General features: G+C 44.6%; 1 protein-coding gene across 11 annotated transcripts in view; it reads right to left on the bottom strand.

Annotated features, from left to right (window-relative positions):
* Positions 1-23,675, bottom strand: part of PPFIBP1 (PPFIA binding protein 1) — a 104,500-nt gene that overhangs the window by 6,913 nt on the left and 73,912 nt on the right. For 7 of the 11 annotated variants that reach the window (XM_064165791.1, XM_064165790.1, XM_064165788.1 and 4 more), the window contains 15 exons: positions 22,049-22,110; positions 20,943-21,027; positions 20,384-20,541; positions 18,395-18,525; positions 17,549-17,602; positions 15,380-15,440; positions 14,307-14,336; positions 12,407-12,575; positions 10,981-11,013; positions 7,918-8,059; positions 7,558-7,686; positions 6,625-6,775; positions 4,992-5,103; positions 4,765-4,853; positions 2,252-2,374 (listed from right to left, as the gene is read on the bottom strand). In XM_064165791.1, the coding sequence (XP_064021861.1) occupies positions 2,252-2,374; positions 4,765-4,853; positions 4,992-5,103; positions 6,625-6,775; positions 7,558-7,686; positions 7,918-8,059; positions 10,981-11,013; positions 12,407-12,575; positions 14,307-14,336; positions 15,380-15,440; positions 17,549-17,602; positions 18,395-18,525; positions 20,384-20,541; positions 20,943-21,027; positions 22,049-22,110 (1,529 nt within the window). The remainder of the gene's footprint in view (positions 1-2,251; positions 2,375-4,764; positions 4,854-4,991; positions 5,104-6,624; positions 6,776-7,557; positions 7,687-7,917; positions 8,060-10,980; positions 11,014-12,406; positions 12,576-14,306; positions 14,337-15,379; positions 15,441-17,548; positions 17,603-18,394; positions 18,526-20,383; positions 20,542-20,942; positions 21,028-22,048; positions 22,111-23,675) is intronic. The other 4 variants (XM_064165794.1, XM_064165793.1, XM_064165787.1 and 1 more) reach the window with 2 other exon arrangements.

Below are 23,675 nucleotides of genomic sequence, written 5' to 3' on the forward strand. Positions count from 1 at the left end.
CCTCCTGTCATTACAAGACCTTGTCAATAGTCCCTCCCCAGCCCTCTTGTAGCCCCCTTCAGATACTGGAAGGCCACTCCAAGGTCTCCTGGAAGCCTTCTCTTCTCCAGGCTGAAGAGCCCTATTTCACAATGCCTACCAGAACAATAGAAACTTTAGCTAGGTCCATGAGCAGTTAATATCTATCATGAGTATAAATCCAAGTCTCTGTGTTGCTTCATCATCTGTTGCCCTAACCAGCATAGAGTGCCTCAAAAAAGCTAACGGCACTCTCTTGTGTGGTAGCAGGATGTTGTAGGAATGTGTCCAGAGAACAGCCATGAGGATGATCTGAGGACTGGAACACCTCTCCTGCGAGGAGAGACTGAGAGAGTTGGGGCTGTTCAGTCTGGAGAGGAGAAGGCTCCAAGGTGACCTTATTGTGGCCTTTCAGTATCTTAAGGGGGCCTACAGGAAAGCTGGGGAGGGACTTTTTAGGCTGTCAGGGAGTGACAGGACTAGGGAGGATAGATTCAAGCTAGAAATGGGTAGATTCAGATTGGATGCTAGGCAGAAGTTCTTCACCATGAGGGTGGTGAGACCCTGGAACAGGTTGCCCAGAGAGGTGGTGGAAGCCTCATCCCTGGAGGTGTTTAAGGCCAGGCTGGATGAGGCTCTAGACAGCCTGATCTAGTGTGAGGTGTTCCTGCCTATGGCAGGGGGGTTGGAACTAGATGATCCTTGTGGCCCCTTCCAACTCTGACTGGTTCTGTGATTCTATGATTCTAAATTAAGGGTTAATTGGTACAACTGCAACAAGAAGGTCCCCCAGAAGACAGCGAGTCCCACGGGAGCAGCAGTTTGCCCCAGGATATTGCAGCTTGTGATTCTGTTCTGATTTCCTGTCTGTCTGTGTTTAAGAGAGGGCACAGCTAAATCTCCTCTCCTCTCTCTGCCTCGAGAAGAGCACAAGCCTTGCCTTGCTTTGCTCCTGGCCTTGGCTGGCAGCCATTTCCCAGCAACGCCGCAAGGCCTGGAGAGGCCTGCAGTAGGCCTCTGGTGGAGGGGGCAGCTCGGCCTGCCCCTGGGCCTGCTGAAGCTGAGTGCAGTGAAGGCTTTCTGGAAGGCTCTGGAAGGTTTTTGGCTGGTAAGGACCAGATGAAGAACTGAGCCTTATTTGTGAATGTATTCACAGAATCACAGAATGTCAGGGGCTGGAAGGGACCTCCAAAGCTCAGCCAGTCCAAGCCCCCTGCCAGAGCAGCAGCACCTACAGCAGGGCACACAGGAATGCGCCCAGGCAAGTTCTGAGCATCTCCAGAGAGGGAGACTCCACGACCCCCCTGGGCAGTCTGTGTCCATGCTCTGTCACCCTCACAGGGAAAAAATTCCTCCTCATGTTTTCATGAAAGTTCCTGTGCCTCAGCTTCCACCCATTGCCCCTTGGCCTGTCATTGGGCATCACCCAGCAGAGCCTGGCTCCAGCCTCCTGGCACTCATCCTGTAGATATTTATAAACATGACAGAGGTCACCTCTCAGGCTCCTTCTCTCCAAGCAGCACAGCCCCAGCTCCCTCAGGCTCTCCTCATAAGAGATGTTCTGTTCCCTTCATCATCTTCGTGGCTCTGTGCTGGACTCTCTCGCGCAGTTCTAAGTCCCTCCTGAACTGAGGGGCCCAGAACTGGACACAGTACTCCAGAGGCAGCCTCACCACAGCCCTTTTTCCTGAATACCTTCTGTATATATTTGTAAACAGAATCTCCATTTAAAGATCTAATCAATGTGGAGCATTTACTGCTTCACTCCTTGGAAAGGGGTAAAACAGCCTTTCCTGTCCCTTTGCTCTGGGCAGCTCCTGGCTCCAAACTAGGACACAGGGCCAAATTCTTTTTACACACAAAACATTTTGACACAATCATCAATTTTCCAGGGAGTTACACAAGACTCAGGAAAGCAGTGCACAGAGTTTAAGATGATTTCTGTTCCAGACAGCGCATTAGAGACTAGGCTAAAGCAGACAGCTGTAGGTTAGGAAGAGATTCAGGAGATCTGGTAAAGGGAATAAAGCAGGTGGGGGAAAGAAAGTGGTGCTCCATGTAGTGATGGTAGAGTATGAGACTGGATGAACATCATAAGAAAAAGCAAATCAGTAATGAAAGAGAATGAAATTAAAAGGAGAGAAGAGAAGAGAGCAGAGCAGGAATAATCAGAAACACCAGGCAAAAAAACCCCTAATGAATTCCTCTTTGTAGCTTCATTCTGAAGCGGTACCTCATCAGATGGCCTTCTGCGCAGACAGTTGGGTTCAAAGTTATTCATTCTCAAAATCTGGATGGCTCTTTTGATGCTAAGGTGGTGGAGGACGCTGACAACTTTCAAGGACATCAAGTCATCCTGTTGAAGAGGAAGAGAATGTTAATAAACATAAACGAAGTTACTGGTGGAGCTGGCACCTGACTGGAGAACAGTGCTTCAGACCCTGGCTTAAAATGTCAGATCTGACATGTTCTGAGATAAGATTTTAATATGTGCTACACGATTGACTTCCAACCATCTTTCCCAACACAAAAGCTTCCTGTGTTGTCACACCAGCTCCTGGGTGATGCTCTTTACAGAGCTTAGTACAAGAAACTTGGGGCAACAAGGAGGGAGGAGGGTCAGATGAGACATCCTCAGCAATCTGGTTAGAGGCAGGAGAGCTTTACCAATAGTGCATCAGACTCACTTGATCACACAAAGAGCAGTAAAAGGTTTCACTGGCTTGCATCAGTGTCCATAGTAAGTGTCAGGCATCTCTTAGCATGGTTTATGCCAAGCCAAAGAATAAGATGGTGCCTCAGAGTGCCTCTCTCTCTGCACTGAGCATGGGGCACAGACGAACGCTTTTGGCTGGACAGGTAGCTTTCAGATGTTAAGAGGCAGGAGAGATGAGTTCCTCCCTTCATGGCTACAACAGCAAGCAGGAGTTGCCTCCGTTGAAGTTCCCTCTTCTCTCTCCTGTACTCAGGGCTCCTTCAAACCACCAAGATGGAGGGAGACAGAGCCTTCTGGCACCCAAGGAGGCTTGACTCACAGGACACACGTGGTGGACAATGATGAAGGAGTCAGTTTAGCTGAAGCTCACAGATTAAAAAGGGCTGCTGGTGCTACTACCCAACATCCTGACCTGCTGACTGGTTTGCAAACTACACAATGAGGAAGGTGCCGCATTTTGCCCACCTCTGGTTTATTCCAAGGTCTATGTCTATCTGTGGTTTCAAAACAAAGAAAGTCAGATTCTTCCTTACTTAGGGCAACTGGCCATTCAAAGCTTGTAGGGAGGAGCATGTGACAGGCTCTCAGCCCCACCAGCTGCTGCTGCTGCTGCTGCCGCTCCAGAGGAGTGCTACACAAGAAAAATCTGCCCTGCACTGCAATTGTGATTCCACACTGGGACACTTGCATGCTTGCTAAAGCAAGCTCTTCAGTTGAAACTCAGTCCTAACTGTACCAGTAAGCGTCTCAAAGTCCAATTCCCTTCTAGTGCAAGTTGACTCAATATTAACAATTACAGAGCAAATGCTCTACGATGTTAGGTGCAAATTACCTCCAGGGATCAGCAGGGCCCAAACAGAGGACTGCAGTAGCAGTCTTCCAAGGGGAAATATCAACACAGCACTGGAATTTTGTGGTACACTGGGAAATGAAGGTTTCAAACGTGAAGACATGTATTGGTAAGTGGGTAATTGTATAAATAAGAACTTGGTCTACAGAGTACTATGGGGTGGGATATCAGAGAAAACTGGTTTTCTGGAAGTTAGGAAGGAGATCTTCACAGAAAGAGTGATTGCCATTGGAATGGGCTGCCCAGGGAGGTGGTGGAAATTTTAAAAAGAGACTGGATGTGGCACTTGGTGCCATGGTTTAGTTGATTAGATAATGTTGGGTAAGAGGTTGGACTTGATCTTGAAGGTCTTTTCCAATCTGACTGATTCTGTGATTGACTTGGATACATTTATTCATCCTTGTGGCATGTTTAACCTGGATTAATAGGTTTTAGTATTGCTTAGGAATACTGGACTCTGTTTTGTCAGAATTTAAGACCAAATTCTTCACTCACCCAAATATTTCACAGAATCATAGAATGTCAGGAGCTGGAGGGGACCTCAAAAGAGCATGCAGTCCAACTCCCCTGCAGAGCAGGATCACCTCTACCAGATCACAGAGGAACACATACAGGTGGGTTTTGAATATCTCCAGAGAGGAAGATTTCACAAGCCCCCTGGGCAGTGGGTTGGGGCAAAACTCCTATGTGGAGACAGTGACATGTGGCACCTCTCCAAATCTTCTAACAGGCCCAGCGTAACACAGAGATATTCCCTGCTGGTCTCCTACAGGCACAACTTTCTATTTCTATTCTAGGAAGCTACAAATCAGATCACCATCCAGGATCCAGCTCCCTGGCTCCTTGTGGACACTGAGCCTGGTAGGGCACAACTACTTGTGCTGTGAGATGTAAAAAAAGTTTGCTCTCTCTGGTGAATTGACCCCAAGGGAGGAGGAACAACAGCATAGAGGCTGGGATGGAGAGGCTGGAGGGTGTTACGTTAAGTTAGTATCTGTGCAGTTGCAACAACAGGCACAGGGGAAGGTCTCTCTAGACTGATTTGGTCCTTAGTAAGCAGATCTCTCCAAGACTCGCTTGTCTTTACCTCCATAATACTGGAGGTACACCAGTGTGTACTAAAATGGGAGAAAGTAAGAACATGAAAAAGATGTCAGGACAAGAAAAGCCATTTACTTACCATGCTCATGTAGTGGAGCATTCGGCCATCCACCTTTCCTTCATCAAACTGAGTTTTATACTGGGGGAGGCCAATGTCATCCAGCCACCCTATGGCAGAGACAGACACTCATGTTAGTGAGGTAGCCAATTTATCTAGCACCACTTAGTGTTCTTCTCATTCTTGGATCCCCAGATTAGCCATCATTAGGAAGTCCTGCAGTGCTTCAGCTTGTAATAAAACCTTACTGGTAACCCAGTGGTAATCCAGTTTTCCATGATTGTTTTCCTCTTCAGATCCAAGTGCTTGCAAAGCAAGCTGAAGCTTCTTCCGATGCAACGGGTGCTTTATCCCAAGCTCCTGTGAAAGAAAGGAAAGGAGCAAACCTGGAGACCAGACTATTTTATTTCTCCCTCTCCTAAATTACAAATGGTTTCAGTTACATTCAGTGCAGCATTTGCTGGTTACCTGCCAGGTGAATTTTCAATTTGCTTAATGCCAACACCAATTTAGCACATGTTCAGCACTCTGGTGGGGTTCACTTCACATTGTGGTGGGTTCCAAGTTGTATGAAAATGTTGGCCGCAACATTCTCATACAAGGTTTAAAAACAATCCCACAATATAAACCATGTTAGCATTCAGAAAAATATTTGGTGGGATTGGATAATGGTTGAACTCTGTGATCTTAAAGGCCTTTTCCAGGCAAAATGATTCTATGATTCTAGAGTTACTTCCTCCCCTCTCACTTAGGCAGGTAAGGTTAAAAGAATTATTTAGTTAAGAACATATGAAGGTCCTAGGAATTACTGAAATTTAGTAATGATTCCAAATGCATCATACCTTCCTCACTTTACTTACAAGTGCAGCCATTCCAAGATCTCTTTGATCCCATACACACTTTCACCAATGCTTGGTAGTTAATATTACCCCTGTCACACTACTACAAGCCATTATACTATACTACTACTACACTACTAAAACACACTACGTTCATATCACACTTTTCATATTCCAGTGGTTGTGTAACTACAACTTTGAATTAGCTCACTGCCTGCTTATGTAGTGAGGAGAGTGATTTCTTTTAGCTCAAAATTCAGACATTAGCAAATACTGGGGATCCAAAGTTAAACTGAGTATTTTTCCCCCTCTGTCTAGTTTTAGAAAAAAGACCAAAAATTCTGTATCAATTCAAGACAGAGACTGATCATAGATGCACACACGTGGTCCTAAAGGACATGGTTTAACAGCAGCCTTGGCAGAATTAGGTAACAGTTGGGCTCAATAATCTTAAATGGTCTCTTCAGACCAAACCAATTCCATGAACCAAACCAATTCTATGATTCTATTCACAGAATCACACAGAACCACAGAATGTCAGGGGCTGGAAGGGACCTCAAAAGATCATCCACTCCAACTCCCCGCCAGAGCAGGATCACCTAAACCAGATCACACAGGAAAGCACCCAGGTGGGTTTTGAATATCTCCAGAGAGGGAGACTCCACAACCCCCCTGGGCAGCCTGTGCCAGCACTCTGTCACCCTCACAGGGAAAAAAATTCCTCCTCATGTTTACATGAAAGTTCCTATGCCTCAGCTTCCACCCATTGCCCCATGTCCTGTCATTGGGCATTGCCAAGTAGAGCCTGGCTCCATGCTTTTGGCACTCACCCTTTACATATATATGGTGCTATTCTATGATCAGAGTAATAAATCCTTATCCTTCTTTGTGTAAATTGGTAGAAAATACAACCAGACCAAAACAGCAGGTTTGGATTTTTAACACACCTCTCACCCGAGTGTTGATGAACCGGATTTGACCACACAGAAGCAGCCATTTTTTGGTACTCTCAACTGAAAGCACTGTTTCCAGTACTTCCTACCTTTTCCAGATCCTGCTGCGAAGCCTGCAGAAGTGTTTGTCCAGACAGTATCCAGTGTTTGCCATTATTTATGTAAGAGCCTAGCCCTTGGTCCTGGAGCCAATTGCAAACCTGCTCCTTCGTCCACTTTGCGAAGGGCATGTCCAGCTCACTGCACAAGATTTCAGGAAAAAGGGGGAAAAAAAGACTGATAAATCCTGTGTCTCAAATCTGGTCTCCTATGGAACAACCTAATTTAGGAGTATCTTGTCGAATGGGAACAGTCTTTGGGGGAGAATTTATATCATGATTGGCTGTTAGGTGAGCCTAGTGAGGAAGAGAGGGTTAACACCATGAAGTGCTGACTGCTTCTGATCTCCTGCCGCTGATTACAATAAACATGGGCTGTTAGCACTACTGAAGGCAATCACTTCTGCTGCTAGCGTGGCCAAAACAGTGGAACAGACTGACCAGGGAAGCAGTGGAGTCACCATCCCTGGAGGTGTTCAAAAGACATGTAGATGTGGTAATTTAGGAATGCTTCATCGGGCATGGAAGCATTGGGTTGATTGTTGGACTTGATGATCTTAGAGGTCTTTTCCTATCTTAATGATTCTACGATAATATGAAGTGAGAGCAGAATGTTTCACTTAGCCTTTAATCCCCAGAAGTGTGGCAGGGAACATACCAGAGGAGTATCTGTTATTGCCACATGAGGATTCACACCTTGCTTCACATGGCCTCTGAAGCCATAAGAGCTTGGTGGCAGGACCTCACCTCTCATCCAACCTCAAGACTACAAAAAACATCTCTTGAAGGAGTAAACAGCCTGGATCTGCTCCTTTCCATTTGCCAGGAGAGGAGACATTTCATGTTGGCACTGCACTTCCTCTAGGGAGCTCCTTCTCAAGCTCAGCTGCTGAGAAGGCAAACACTTTGCATCACTTGTCTTACCTGTGAGACTGCCCCAGATCTCGAGACCAGCCCAGGCGTGGCCCAGCAGTTGCTCTTGTCCCTCCTCTTTTGAACTCTGTCTCAGACAAGTCATCAGGGTTGAAGGTGGTAGACTGACTTCTTTTAAGCCTAGTTTAAAGGAAGAAAGCCGTTGGGATGCTGTTATTACTGCAACTAAGATCTCCTACAGGGTTTGTAGCTCTTTCTCTACCTGCCACCCACCTACTGTTAGCTCCCTCAAATGCCACACAGGCTCTTTCTCTTGAGACAGTAAACCATGGAGCCACACGTTGGATGTGAAAAAGAGAAGCTGTATAAGCCCCAGCTTTGGAGAATGGTAATTTATCATCTTCCACTGACCTTCCAAATAACTTCTTGATCCCTCTGGCCTTTTTCTTTGAATCCAGAGAAGGTGGCATCATCTGTAGACCATCCATTTCTTTTGGGCGAGGGGGCAAGCCTGCCAGATCCAAGTGGTCTGCAGATCCCTTCTCTGTTTCAGCTATCAGAAAACAAAAGTCTCATCAAAAGCCATTTTTGCAGGACAGTATGGATACACTCCTGAACTGAGGACCAATTCCTGCTAAAATAATTGAAAGCCACCACGTTAAGGAAATGGGGCAAAGAAGGATGGGAAAATACAGGAGACACAGTATATGTTCCTCCCTCATGGGTCTGACTGGGAACACTCCAAGGCAATGCTCTGCAGCAGTTAAGTGCCTTATATTCAGGATGGACAAAAAGCACCTCCTGAATCAAATCTGTGAATTAAATCTTCTTCCTCAAGGAATCTTTTCAAAGACACAGCCAAGGCACATGGTTACTCAGAGACAGTGAAGTGCCACTGCAGGGAACCAAACCAGGAGCCTCCAAAGCACAGCAAAATAAAACATTTCCGTGCAGGCATCATTCCTAAAAACCTGCAATCTTCTGAAAGTTCCCCATCCAAGAAATTCCTGCAACAAACAGCTCCTGTCCCAGAAGGAGGAGCGCCCTTTCCCCCTCACTTCTTCAAACTGTGGAATATTTCGTTCCTCTGCAGAGAAACACCATGGAGTTTAAGCTCTGTCTGAACCAGATCTCCTGAGTGATGCATAAAGCATCCCTGCACATTACCACCTACTCCAAAAGCATTACGTCTTCATCCATAGCTGAGGTTTTCTATGACGACCAACCGAAGGAGTCCTGTACCCAAAAGGAAGTGTTCACAAAAAAGCTAAACTAACAAAGGAGAAAATCATTGTAAGATCATTTAAAAAGAAAGCTACAAGGATTGCAGCATCTACTAGGCTACATAAGCAGAGATGTGCCAGCAAGTGCCAGATAGTTGAACAAAACTACCAGATGGAGTTTATGCCGTTTACTAGCTGGGCAACAGTGACAGCGTGAGCTTGTTCAGAGGAAGCAGCCGTGTCAAGGCAGCCTTGCAGCAGGCTGACACTCAGATCTGTAACCACTTAACCCATCTGGTTTGACCCAATGATTTGAAAGAAACAATTCTGTGATCCCATGAGCTTTTCACGTGGATATGTAACTAGATGACCACTGTTTATTTTTCAAAGAGACTCTCAGACTTCCAGAAAAGAAACAAACCAAAACACAAACCAGTAAGCTACAGGTATCAAGGTAGAGCACACTCAGCCTTTGAGTCATAGAGTTAACACTGTGGTTGCCACAACCTGGCACAAAGAGTGACAAACTGCAGTCTTCCCCAGTGTATCTTTTTGCTGGGCTAAGATTTGATGAGTCAGCCAGAACACATTTGAACCTGATCCATCTTCCACCAATGCTTTAGGCATTAAACCTTGTAGTGATGCAACAAGGTCACATAAAGAATTGTTTCTGGGCACTCTGGTTGGCCATATTAAATATGAGGCTCCCACTGGTAAGAGTCAGCACTAATGTCAAACCAGGCTTTTGCATTTGTGGTTTTTGGTCTATTTGTGTAAGGAAAGTGCTAGCTTAGGAAAAAAACCAAACAAATAACACATTTTAACAGCAGGACAAGGTAGGGTGCATTAGTAGCGGAGATTTGCGGGTATTGCAAAGTTTGCTTCTCGTACCTCACTCCCTCTCATGCACTGTCATAGCCACGTAGAACAGTTAAGTTCAGGGGACCATATGGGGAACAGAGGGGGGCAAAGGACTTTGTCTCTTCTTCTGTGAGGGGCACACAGGGTGACTGTACAATCACCCTGACTGACATCACTCTGCCTGCTAAAGCAGAATCCTGTAGGTCTTACCTGGCCTCTTGCAAAGCCACCCAGGGAATTCCCACATCATAAGACTGTTTTTTACTTGTGTGACTGCCTCCATCCCCATCTGCCTCACTTATTTCTCATTCATTTACTACATAATTATCACGTCTTAGAAAAGGAGATATCTAATTTCTCCCCCAAGATTTCCCCTAAGTGAATGCCTGGGAAACACACCTCATTCCCTGCTTCATAAAATCATGGAATCATTTTGGTTGGAAAAGACCTTTAAGATCATCAAGTCCAACCAAGTCTGGTGCTAAACTAATGTCACTCAGCACCACCTCTCTGCCTCATTTAAGCACCTGCAGGAATGGGGATTTAAACACCACCCTAGGGAGTTTATTCCAGTGTATGAGAATCTTTTTAGTGAAGAAGTTTCTTCTAATAACTAACTTAAATTGCTCATGGTGTAACTTGAAGCCAAGTTCCTCTTGTTACAGTATCACCAAGGTTGGAAGAGACCTATCACTTATTACTAGGAAGAAGAGATCAACATCCACCTTACTCCAACCTCCTTTCAAGGAGTTGTAGATTTCAAGAAGGTCTCCCTAGTTCCTTCAACTGCAACTCACCAACCCTGTTCTCCAGACCCTTCGCCAGCTTTGTTGCCCTTCTCTGGACATGCCCAGCATCTCAGTGTCTTTCTTGTAGTGAAGGCCTCAAACCTGAACCCAGTACTCAAGGTGTGGTCTGCCAACTAAGTACAGGGGGAAAATACCCTGTCCCTGGTCCTGCTTGTCACACTATTGCTGCTACAAGCCAGGATACTGTTGGCTGCCTAGGCACACTGCTGGCTTATAATCAGCCACCCTTTAAGCAGTTCCAGGCACTCCAGAAGAGATGACAGCATAAAGGCATGTGTGGTATTTAAACATCTCTGATTCACACCTGCTACCTTGGTCTGTGGGTAATTCTGCTCAAAAGGTACAGCAAAGGTCTCTGCAAAGGAACCCAGCATCTCTCATCTGCAGCAGTTACTGAGCAATAGTGCAGCTGTTTGCTAGCAGGGGGCAGATGTTACATGAAACTCCTCTTGGGTGATGGGCAAGTTTCAGTGAAGAGCTCTGGTGTCTAGTTCTTGTTTGGTAAGTGTACGGCCATAACCAGCTGTTAGCAGCAGTCACAGTACAGCACTGGTACAGGCAGACATGCAGGATTACTATACCTAAGGTAGGTGCACTTGCACTTCGACTGCGATCTTCAGATATCCACACAACGCACAAAACCAACACGCAGCACAATGGAAGAGAACACGCAAAGGGACAAGGTAAAACACAGGTCAAAATTTACATCAGCAAAACACAAGACAAAGGGAGGCAGGTACATGAGACATGCACCACATGCAATACTGAATTCACACAGAGATTGGGATGACCAATTCACTGTTCATCTCCCTCTCACAACACCAAGAAATGCAGCACAACTCGGTGATGGGGAGAGTAAACACCACCACAGTCAGGGTGTCAGGGAGGTCACTTGCTCCCCAACACGTTGGGCAGGTGACTCAACACAGGCTCCAGTGAGTTGACAAGTACGTAGACATCAGCTTTACAGATGGAAGCACTGAAATCTGGACAGCATAAATAACTCACACGTTCACCTTGATCTAGATGGCACATCTTCCAGTTCCTTATGAGAGCCACAAGTGTACTCAACTGCACACCTGTTCCAAGTAAGGCAGCACATTCCTGTGCTGTATGTCACAGGCAAACATGGGCAGTGTATAACAAATGGGTGGGAATGCTCTTTTGAACAAAAGTGTAAAATTGTCTTAAGAGGAGACTCTTGCTGAAAGAAGTAGAAGCTATCCCCCTTCAGGCTTCTGAAAAATTAAGCTAAATTCCAAAATCTTGTGCATGCCAAAAACTTTAAACGACTGCAGTAGATCTGATGCACAGATTCACTTGATGCTTGAACTGAGATAGAGGAAGGACTTCCAAAGGAGAGCAGGGAATGGAACTAGGATTTCAGTTGGTGGCAGTAGTGACTTCTGCATTAAGCAGAACATTTTGTTTATGCCTTTGTCATATGCAAATCTAATCAAATTATAATACCAAAAACTCCCTCTCCATTACTGATTCAAAAATCAACATGAGGTTGAATTACTTGTGAATCCTGTTCCTGCTGTCACCACCTCCTTTGCAAGGCTGTTCAGATGCACACAGATAGAAAGCCTGAGTGCCACTGGCTCGTTTCTGTACATCTGAAAAATGCTATGAAAGACAACCTGAGGATGGAGCTAGGGGAACAAAAAGCCCACATGTTAACTACCACCAGACAACTAGCATTTCAAAACAGCAGCAATCCATTACAAGGTCCCAGGGAAGAGCACAGCAGAAGCTGAAACAGACCAAACACTCCATTACATGAGTAAAAGGCCTCTTCTGGGGTTTGATGGGTTTTAGGGGCTTGGTTTTTTGTTGTTTGGGAGTTTTATTGTTGCTGTTTGATACTTCCCAAACATTCTACTGAGAAAAGTGCCACCAGGTGACAATGAGACTAAGGCTGTCCTTCCTGCTTATTAAGACAGTTATAGATGTTGTTAAGACCTTTCAAACGACACAGTCTGCTTGCAGGTGCATGGTACCTACCCAGATTTGGGGCACTTGCAGTCCTCTTGTTATTTTTGATCTTAAAGAAGCCTCTTCCAAACGAAGATCTGGCTTTACGGGTACCAAAACTGTCCTCATCGCCTGCGCCACCATGAGAAGGAGACTTCGGAGGGAGAGTTGCAAAATTACCTTCCACAGGAGGTTTAACCTGCTCAAATTAGGGAAACAGATTCATTATTGGGTAATTACAAAAGGTCTTTTGGAAGAGACTGCCAAGTGACCACTGATAGATCATCTGAAGAGCCCTCATTTAGACTGGATGTAAGGAACAAGCTCTTTACCATGAGTGCAGTGGAACACTGGGACAGGTTGCCCAGGGAGGTGGTTAGGGCCTCATCCCTGGAGATATTCAAGGTGACTCTCAACACAGCTCTGGGCAACCTGATTTAGTTGAGGATGTCCCTGCTGACTGCAGAAGGGACTGGACTGGATGAGCTTTGGAGGTTCCTTCAACCCAGATCATTCTGTGATTTGTTACTACAAGAAATCAGAATGTAAAAGCCATAAAGAAAAACATAAACAAGGTCTTCATTTGAGTAAGTGCAGGACCCAGGACTACTGCCACTGCCTTCTAAGAGTAACATGTCTTTCTCAAGATGTTACTCAGTTTCTTCAGGGCTGGCTTACAGGTATGGATGGAAAAGGTAAAAACCACATTCCTGGAATTCTCTGAACTTTTCCAGCTCTCCCTCACTGGTAACTGTAGTTGTAGTGGGAAACAAAGAGAGAGCACAGAGGCCTTCATAGTATATTGGTTCTCTGCTAAGTGTCAGACAGCTTTTTTTTATCTATCACTGTTCTGTTATTCCAAAATGAATGGATTAATTGACTATGTCTGCTGCCAAAGCTGTAAGGAAATTCACTATCAAGCTGGGACTGTATGTGCCCAAACAGACATCAGACAAGCCAGTCAACCAATATGAAGCAGTACTCTTAATCTTGCTCATTGTTTCACTATCTCCTTAAAGAAGGAGGAAACAGAGTGATCCTTTGGCCTTTGCTGAAGTGACAGAGCATTCACTCTACATCTGAGCTATGTCATTTTGCCCAATTTTCCTAGAGCTAACAACTGTTGCATTCAAACTATGGCCATATGGTACAATAATGTGACTGTTCTCCAAGGGGAAGTCTTTTTTTGGACCACAGGTGCTACTCAGAGAAAACAAAGTGGAAAGCCAAAGGGTTTTTAAGAGGCAAAGGTAATGAACAGAGTCAGTGTAACACTTAATGGTTAGCTTTACTCATTATTTAGTGATAGAATACATATAGGAAACATTAGCTTAGGTGGCAGCCTAATGCTCAACCAGACTGATAGAAAAATCACAGAATCACAGAACGTTAGAGGCTGGAAGGGACCTCCAGAGAAAAGCCTTCTCTACCACTAGACAATCATCTTAGCTGTATGACTTAGTAAGTGTCCATTCCATATCTTCCAAGACTGGAAGAGGTTTCCACACCCAGGAAATTCTTACTCCTAAAGGTAGTCATCACTATCACAGAATGTCAGGGATTAGAAGGGACCTCCAGAGATCATCAAGCCCAATCCCCCTGTCAAGGCAGGATCCCCTAGAATAGTTTGCACAGGAATGCATCCAGGTGGGTTTCCAAAGTGTCCAGAGGAGACTCCACAACATCTCTGTGCGGCCTGCTCCAGGGCTCCGATCCGTGTGTGAGAAGACAAGAACGTGCAAGACGCTAAAAGCCTTGCACTGAGGTGATGCAGACAACCATCATATACTCCGTGCTGCAGGTTTGCTATTCCCCTTCTGGACTGCATGCCACAGTTTCACAGAACAGAGCCTTTCAACACCTGCTCACTGTCTTTGTTCTTTCATGTACAGGCCTGAATTACACACACACACACACACACACACGCTACCTCTGTTGTCTTCTGTGCAGAGTCTCTGTCCTGTTTGGGAAAGATGAAGAAGGAGATTTTTAAAGTCATGGACTTTAGTCAGGAGTCTATTCATTAAGGTTACCCTGAGTTTATTAATTCTGATTGAAATAACCTTGTCTAATTTTCCTTTCCCTGAACACAATCTCTTCAGAGCTACACTTAACACACCAATCCATGCTCTCTTTGAAGTCAGTGAGCTGCCATGAAAACACAGTTGCTTTGGTTTACTTTGTAAAGGATGAGCTCTGTACATTAGTGACATGCAATCTGTAGCGACACTAATGGGAATGGCTAGTTGAAGGGATCCAAAGCAGGAACCTAAAAGCATAGACACCAAATAGATACAACATCCACACCTTCTACTCCTTGGCCATCCAAATAAACCCAAAATAGCCCCTAACCCATGAACTCTAGCTCTCATCATCAAACTCTGGTTACATTTTCTGTCCTGTCCATAGAATCATATCTTGAGCTTTAAGGCATAGCTCAACAGCTATGAGAGAGAGCTCAGGCACTTTGAGGAGTTTAGGCTGTCAAAAAAGAGCAGAGGAATTGCCCTGATGGGATGATATTGTTAGAGGTTAGCTGCTTTTGGTCACTTCAAGAGAGATGTAACCCACAGCTATCAGCAGACATCCAAAGGCTCAGTGTTTTATTCCCCATCACCTACAACACAGAGACACTCCAGACTGTGTTTTATGATGTATTAATTACACATCCTTCAAAAACTACTCGCCTTAAAGACAGGTAGGAAGTGGTAGTGGGGATTAACTGTCTTGTATTGTATCAGAAATGCATATCAACCAAAAAAGCCAAAAACCAACCACCAAAGCCACTTCATCTGAGGGAAAACATAGCATGAAGAGTCTCGGGTAAGAAAATCTGGAAGAAGTCACGTGTATGTGACCACTCTTAACACATGGCATGAGAAGCCCTACTCTGACTCAGAATTTCTCAGAAGGCAGCAACAGATTTTCCACAGGGTCAATGCCACACCAGAAATATCACCTCTGTTTCTAAGGGGATGGGAGGACAGAAGAGACCAAACCCACCGCTTCAGATGTCTCTTTTCTCAAGCTGCTCAGACTGCTGGATTTCTGCAGTGAAGAAGTTCTGAAATAACAACACAAAAAACAAGCCAAGTTACTGGAGTTACATTTGCTTAAACACACTCTAAGGAATAAGCTTTAAATAAGGAGTTGTAATACATCATGAGATTACTAAAGCAAAGACATTTTGAATTACGGCAACAAATGCACTATCAGAGTCCACACAGCTTTCATGAGATACAGTAAGAACCTCTGTATCACACTTGCTGCTGCTGCTGCTTCCATGACATGATTACCTTGGGAAATCTTTGACTTCCTAATGTGCATTTTTAGAAGCACAAGCAGAAGTGTTACATTAACGGTAAGATCCCTCCTTGTCACAAAGTCCAGGACTCTTAGCTGGCAAAATCAACATTTGCCTCTATTTTAAGACCTCCAATGAGGACTTGCTCTGACACAACTCAAAGTTACAACAATCAAATGGTTTAATAGTTCAAAGCAACAGATGCAACAGGTTGGGGATTGCTGGTGACAGATGCAGTAACTGCAAGATGATCTCAGGTTGATAAATGCTGGGTGGCATCTGGCAAACCTTTGCAATAGCTCTAATGCAGAACAGAAATGCAGCAAAAATTAAGCCATATACTGAAGGTGCAATTCTCACCAAGAAAGTGTCCCTGTCTTGGGTGACAGAAAAGGAGCACAGTCTGTCCTTGTCTCTGTCTTTCCCTCCCTGCTGCTGGCCATGCTGCTGTAAGCAGTGCCTCCCGTGTGTGATGAGAGATGTCCCTTTTGTAAGTTTTATGTCTTAGCCTAGGCTGTCCCTGATTTCTAGGTGATGTTCAGCATGGTTTGGGAGGAAAGCTGACTAACACAGTCATATATGTTTAGCATGTACTTAATTTTCCTCATTAGCATGTTGAGGGGTGTCAACTTGAACATTAGAATTGCATTTAAATAGGCAAAGGTCTTTGCCCAGGCACCCAGCACTTCAAATCTGCTTTGAAGTTGAGTGTTTATGTTATTTGAGCCCTGCCTCATCAGATTCAGTCAAAACAGGGCTGTCTTATGTTCACAGGACTCCCTCCTTCAGCTCTTTGCCAGGCCAGCTTCACAGATTTTCATTTAACACAAACAACTGCTGATTGTAAATGACATTGGTCCCAAAGCTACTAAATCAACTTGCCTCCCTGTCCCACGGCAAGCTAGGTAGTCTTCCCACAAGAGTTTACACAGGCAAATGAAGCCATATAAACCAAAGCTATCAAAACAGCATTCTGAGCAACAGGCTTCTGACTAACCTCATCCTTAAAGAAACCAAACATATTAAGTTACATGTGTGATTTAGCACTTTATTTTCAGTTCTATTTTCCATTTCAGACCAGTTATCCTCCGACTTCTGCCTTTCGAAGCGGCAGCTGAACGACAGCAACAGAGAGAGGCAGCAGGGCTCTAACTGGACGGAGCTTGGAGAAGAGGAGCCTGAGGGGTGACCTCTTTCATGTTTATAAATATGTAAAGGGTGAGTGCCAAGAGGATGGAGCCAGGCTTTGCTTGGTGATGCCCAATGACAGGACAAGGGGCAATGGGTGGAAGTTGAGGCACAGGAAGTTCCATGGAAATGTGAGGAGGATTTTTTTCCCTGCGAGGGTGACAGAGCCCTGGAACAGGCTGCCCAGGAGGGCTGTGGAGTCTCCCTTTCTGGAGATATTCAAAACCCACCTGGATGTGTTCCTGTGTGATCCTAGGTCATCCTGCTCTGGCAGGAGGGTTGTATTGGATGCTCTTTCGAGGTCCCTTCCAGCCCCTGACATTCTGTGACTCTATGATTCTGGTGGGCTTTACAGTCTGGGACACTTAAGTCTGGATGAAAAGAGGCTTTCTCACAGCCAGGTATAAATTAAGAGTCACTTCACTGACATTTGCAACGTTCTGTATTTTAGTATCAGCATAATAAGGGGCAGAGAATTAGTCTTTGGGAATATTCTCATAGCACTAAGTCACTCAAAATAAATACAGCTGCTGAGCCTCACACTTGTCTTGGCAAGAATTAGCCAACATATTCATGTGGTATGTAATATAGTGATAGGAGTGTATGTGTGCTGGGGAGGGCTTCAAGTCAACAATCACATACAAATAAATTTCCTAAGCACTTTTGATTATGATACTTACACTGGACTGTCAGGCAGGTGACTTTCTGGAGAGGAACCTGTTGATCTTCCTTCACTGTAAAAACAAACAAAAGAATAGGATCCCATCAGTTCAGCCTGCTTTAAGTCTGGTTTCACTTCTCCTTATATAGTACTAACACATGGTAAATTTTCCCTTCTCCAGTGGCAAGTCTCATAAAAGATAGAGGACACTTCTGAGCTGAAAAGCCTCAGGACAGACAATTTGACAGCAAGTTGATGACAACAATGCAGTATTCATCTTAAATAAAGGCAGAAGTTACAGCATGTGCAGAGTGTGCAGCAGCACTGAGCAGTGCAGGTCAGTGGCTCTCTGTGAGTCACCTCCAGCATAAAGCATTCTGTTACAGTTTAGTGCTTGCTTTGATGACAGCACAGATGAAATCCCTGCTGGTGATGACTTGAGCTGAATAAAGTATAGCACTGGAAGGCCACAAGGTCACCTGGGAGCCTCCTCTTCTCCAGACTGAACAGCCCCAACTCTTTCAGTCTGTCCTCATAGCAGAGCTGCTCCAGCCCTCTGAGCATCCTCATGGCCCTTCTCTGGACATGCTCCAGCATCTCCACATCCCTCTTGTAATAGGGGCTCCAGAACTGGATGCAGTACTCCAGGTGGGGTCTCAGCAGAGTGAAGTAGAGGGGGAGAATCACCTCCCTTAACCTGCTGGCCACATTTCTCCTGATGCAGCCCAGGATCTGGTTGGCCCTTCAGGCTGCAAGTGCACACTGCTGGCTCATGTTGAGCTTATCATTCACCAGCACCCCCACTCTCATTAAACACCACAGAATATTGGCTTTACAACTGAAAAATACATGGAAGCAACAATACCTCATTTCACTTGCAGGATCTGGCCTCGGTTGTGTTCTCATTTTCTCAGCAGCAGTTTCTGAGCTCTTGGATGTTGATGAAAAAGAAGGGATTGAAATCTGTAAAATACTGGTGTGGATCTGTAGGGAATTCTAAAGACAATAAATAACACATTGCACTGATTTGAGCTGAAATTAATCAGTCATAAATGAAAAAAGAAGTAGGAGAAGAAGGATCTGAACTAAGATTTTTAAGTAATTTTCTAACTTTCCTTGTGCAGACAGTGATTTAGTACTTGAAAGGCTGCACCAAAGAGAAAACATGAATAATTGTGCTACAGCACAGACCAAAATCTCACAACTTTCCTAAAGCTGCCTGCTAAGTCTATTTCTACACAGACACCATGATGATTAAGTTCACTTTTCAGGTTTACTCCTGTCCTCAGCCACTTAGAACATTAAAAAAGATGCTAAACTTTTAATTTTCTCCATAGTGTGCTCATGCTGTTTAGTAAAGTAAGTTGAATCCTTGCTTTGACATAGAATGAACCAGGTTGGAAGAGACCTCCAAGATCATCCACTCCAACCTAGCACCCAGCCCTGTCCAATCAACTAGATCATAGCACTAAGTGCCTCATCCAGTCTTTCTTTGAATGCCTCCAGGGATGGTGACTCCACCACCTCCCTGGGCAGCCCATTCCAATGCCAGTCACTCTCTCTGTGAAGAACTTCCTCCTAACATCCAGCCCACACCTCACCCGGCACAACTTGAGACTGAGGCAGTGTTAATAGTATGCGCTTCAACAATGCCAAATGCCAGGTCCTGCTCCTGGGCCACAATCCCAAACAGTGCTACAGGCCTGGGGCAGTGTGGCTGGAAAGCTGCTGGCAGAAAGGGAACTGGCAGTTGTAACCAATAAGCAGCTGAATATGAGCCAGCAGTCTGCCCAGGTGGTCAAGAAAGCCACCGGCATTCTGGCTGGGATTAGAAATGCTGTGTCCAGCAGGAGCAGGGATGAGATTGTGTCCTTGGACTCTGCTCTGGTGAGGCCACAGCTGAAGTGCTGTGTTCAGTTTTGGGCACTTCATTACAAGAGAGATGTGGAGGTGCTGAAGCCAGTGCAGAGGAAGGCAAGGAAGCTGGGGAAGGGCCTGGAGACTAAATCTTATGAGGAGTGACTGAAGGAGCTGGGGATGGTTAGTTTAAGGAAGAGGAGGCTGTGGGGAGACCTCCTGAAGGGATGTTGTGGAGAGGCTGCTACTGGTCTCTTCTCATAAGTCATTAATGATAGAACAAGAGGGAACAGCCTCAAGCTGTGACTGGGTGGGTTTACACTGGACATTAGGAAACACTTTTTCCCAGCAAGAGTGGTCAGGCATTGGAATGGGCTGCCCAGGGAGACAGCTGAGTGACCAACACTGGATGTGTTTAAAAGTCATCTGGATGTGGTGCTTGGGGATATAGTTTAGGGTGCACCTTGCAGAGTAGGGCTAATGGTTGGACTTGGTGATCCTGAGGGTCTTTTCCAACTTGAATGTTTCTGTGATTCTGTGATTACTGGAAAATGTGACTGTAAAAATCACAGGCTGGACCACAACCTACTGATCGTTTAACTGAATGGATGTAATGATGATTACATCCTTTTACATAGGACAGGGTATGTTAAGTCCAACACATTTACTTCTATTTTCTGACAAATCAAATGCAGCTCCCAAAAGACCTACATTTCATACCAAGCATAATTTCTTTGTTTATAGAAAAGTACATTAGACTCATCCTCATGGCAAACACAGCTATTTGCTGACTCCTGAGATCCCATCTGATGTTTAAGAAAGGAAAGTTAAACTGAACTGCAATGAAAAGCCTTAGAAGCTTTCTCTACATTCTTCAAAGTATATGAGACATTACTACTAAACTGCATAACCCAGGAAACAACCTTTCTAGAAATGTCAGTTCTGACATTTGTTATATGAATCAGGCACAAGCAATGAGAAGGGAAAAAAAAGATACCTCTTCATGAACATTTGTGTTAAACTCATCATGGAGTGGAGATGATGTTACTGGGGCTGGGGATTGGCTTTTCTCTGGGTCAGTCAAACTTGGTGTGTCCAATAAAACTGTGGAAACAGACCCTGAATTCAAGTACTCTTCACCGTCACTTTCCTTGCCTGAAGGAAGAGAAGATGGAAACTTGTTGGCTTTACTTCTGCACACTTTATGACCCACTCGAGGCACATGCTCAGTCACTGCTCTCCTCAGCTACCAACCTCTTCCCAAGAACCGCAAATCTTAGCTCTCATAGCAGCCAGCAATGAAAGGCAGTTCAGGGGGTTATGAAGTGAGCCTGAGACATCATCACATTCAAACTACTTTTACAAGGGGCAAATAAGCAACGTGATAATAACCATTACTCTTACCAGATGGTAAAGGAGATAGCACCCAAATGTGCAGCTGCCTGAACTAAAAGGCTCTTGCTCTACCCAAGAGATACCTCCAGAGAGAGCTGATTTAACACTACTATGATGCACCTAGACTTGAAATAAGGACAGTTTTTGTGATTGTACAGTACCTTTTTTACCTTGAGCCGATATCACCATGTCTTGCACTTTCTTGTACCTATTCAGAGATTGCCGCAGCTCTTCTATCTTCTGATCCTAGAAGAAAGGAAAGTGTTGACTGTGCTTCCTTCTTCCAGCAAATTAAAAACATAAGAAATAGAAATGCTACATATTCTTCAGTTTAACTCTTCGTGAGACTAAAAGAAACTGGAAGCATGGATAGGGACAGGGCCCAGAACTCTGAGAGGCTTCGAAACATCAAAACCTGTGTTTAACGAAAACCACCATCTACTTAATCATCAGAACTGTCCAGCCTTGAAAGTGGACTTCAGCTCCCTTATGCAGTCAAAAGGTAGAGCATAATTCATTCCACACGTTCAAAGGAAGCAGCAATCAAAGGATTTAGGGCTTTGGTGATCAAAAGAAAACATCCTACAAAATGCACATGCACAGGAATGTGCAAAACCATACATGGAAACAATTCATACTTCAGAGAAAGCCCTTTGGGAAACGCAGCCTGTGGGATTTCATGGCACTTGTATGAAGCTCTTCACCTTTTCAGAAGATGGTGTCAACTGCAGCTGCACTGAATTGAATGACACAACAGTATAAGGACACTCTGTGCATGCCACAGAGCTCATAATGCCCAGTCATAGTCCCCTCAGTGCCTCTAACTAGAGTGAATTACTCCAGTTCATATCTGAAGAAGGGGGCCTATAAGAAAGCTGGTGAGGGACTTTCTAGGGTGTTGGACAGTGACAGGACTTGGGGGGATGGATCCAAGTTAGAGGAGGGAGATTCAAATTGGATGTTAGGAAGAAGTTCTTCACCATGGGGGTGATGAGAGGTTGGAACAGGTTGCCCAGGGAGGTGGTGGAAGCCTCATCCCTGGAAGTTTTTAAGGGGGATTTGGGCAATCTGATCTAGTGTGAGGTGTCCCTGCCCATGGCAAGAGGGGTAGAACTAGATGACACATGAGGTGCCATCCAATGCTGCCAATTCTATGATCCTGTGATTCCTAAAAATTTGATTTTTTTAGCTGAATTGTGACATGTTCATATATGAAGAGTTCCTTAGATTTAATGTGATGAATGATTACTGAAAAAAAAATTGCTACCTTTTCTTCATTTGCTGCCATTAGAGATTCTACTGCCTTCTTCATTTTCTGTATCTCTAGATCTAAAAACATAATACAGTTCTCTGAGTCAATTTAAACATCAGTGGAAGAAAGTAAGACAAAAAAAAAAACAAACAAGAAGATATCTGGTGATATACAAAAGTAAATTTACAAATTAGAAACCAAAACATTAGCCACTTGAACTCTATTTTGAGTGGAAATACATAGAAAGTCCTCTTTGTTCCAAAACCTATTTTCTGACATTTCTATCAAGGAAATTATGAAGGTCAGGAAATTTCCTTACAGCCTTAGGAAAATGGAAAAGTCAGGAGTAAACCTACTGCTTGAATGTTACCATTTCCACCTTTCAAACAATCAAGTAAGAGCAAAACAAAAGGTCCAAAATACAAAATGCAACAAAATACATCCTCATGACAACAGCCAGCAAACAGCCCAAATGGCATCTCAAAACCCCACTATACAAAGCAACAGCATTAATGGATATGATGAAGGAAGCTTTGTGCAGTGATGCTTAGTCTTAGTTCAGGGTGGGTAGAGAAATGAGGAGAGCACAATGCAATGATACAAATGTTTGCTGTGATGAGCAGTCATGCTAGAATATGTATTGTAGTTTGGACTTGGAAAAGGTCCCTCACAGAGACAACAGTGTTCTGTGCTTCATCTATAACCCTTACTTACAAAGGAGTACAAATACATGAAAACACCTATGTTTTAGTAAGGTTAGATTTTTGGGGGTGTTCTGGACTAAAATGTCAGAAAGAATGGAAATAATTTCCACCTTTGCTAAAAACAAACATAAACAAAGTAAAACTTTCAGTTTCATTACCAAGGTAGTAAGGTGGCTGCATTCAAATGGAGCAGGTGGGTAGGTTCAGCCTGGACATGAGGAGGAAGGTGCCAGAGTGAGAGTGGTAAGAGGCTGGAATGGGTTGCCCAGGGAGGTAATTGATGCCTCATCCCTGGAGGTGTTTAAGGCCAGGCTGGATGAGGCTGTGGCCAGCCTGATCTGGGGTAGAGTGTCCCTGCCCATGGCAGGGGGGCTGAAACTAGATGATCCTTGTGGTGCCTTCCAACCCTGACTGATTCTGTGATTCGAAATGCATTTTACCTTCTTTTTTTTTTACACTTTACACTGAAGTAGGCCTCTCCGTGGGCTTGTGGAGTCTCCCTCTCTGAAGATATTCAAAAGCTGCCTGGATGTGTTCCTGTCTGATCTGCTTTAGGTGATCCTGCTCTGGCAGGGGAGTTGGACTGGCTGAGCTTTGGAGGTCCCTTCCAGCCCCTGACACTCTGTGATTAAGTTTTTAACAGAAGACGGAGCAGGGAGAACATTTTCCTCCTTAATGAAACACAAGAAAATAAGCATCCTGGCTGGCTTTCTTAGATGAAAAATACTTAGAAAGAGGAACTGATCCAGCTCCAATGATTTGCACTGAGTTATGCTAACTGAAAATCTGGTTTAGTGGAGCGTGACCACATTTCATTGAGCGGCAACTGTTCTGTGAGTCTCCATGAGAGCAAATCATCCTTTGTCTATCAGCTTTCCTTCAGAAAACTTAGCATTCCAATACCCACCCTTAGTCTCAAATTTTACTCTATGTGTAAC

Source organism: Pogoniulus pusillus, chromosome 27 (assembly GCF_015220805.1).
Source record: "Pogoniulus pusillus isolate bPogPus1 chromosome 27, bPogPus1.pri, whole genome shotgun sequence".
Classification (NCBI taxonomy): Eukaryota; Metazoa; Chordata; class Aves; order Piciformes; family Lybiidae; genus Pogoniulus; species Pogoniulus pusillus.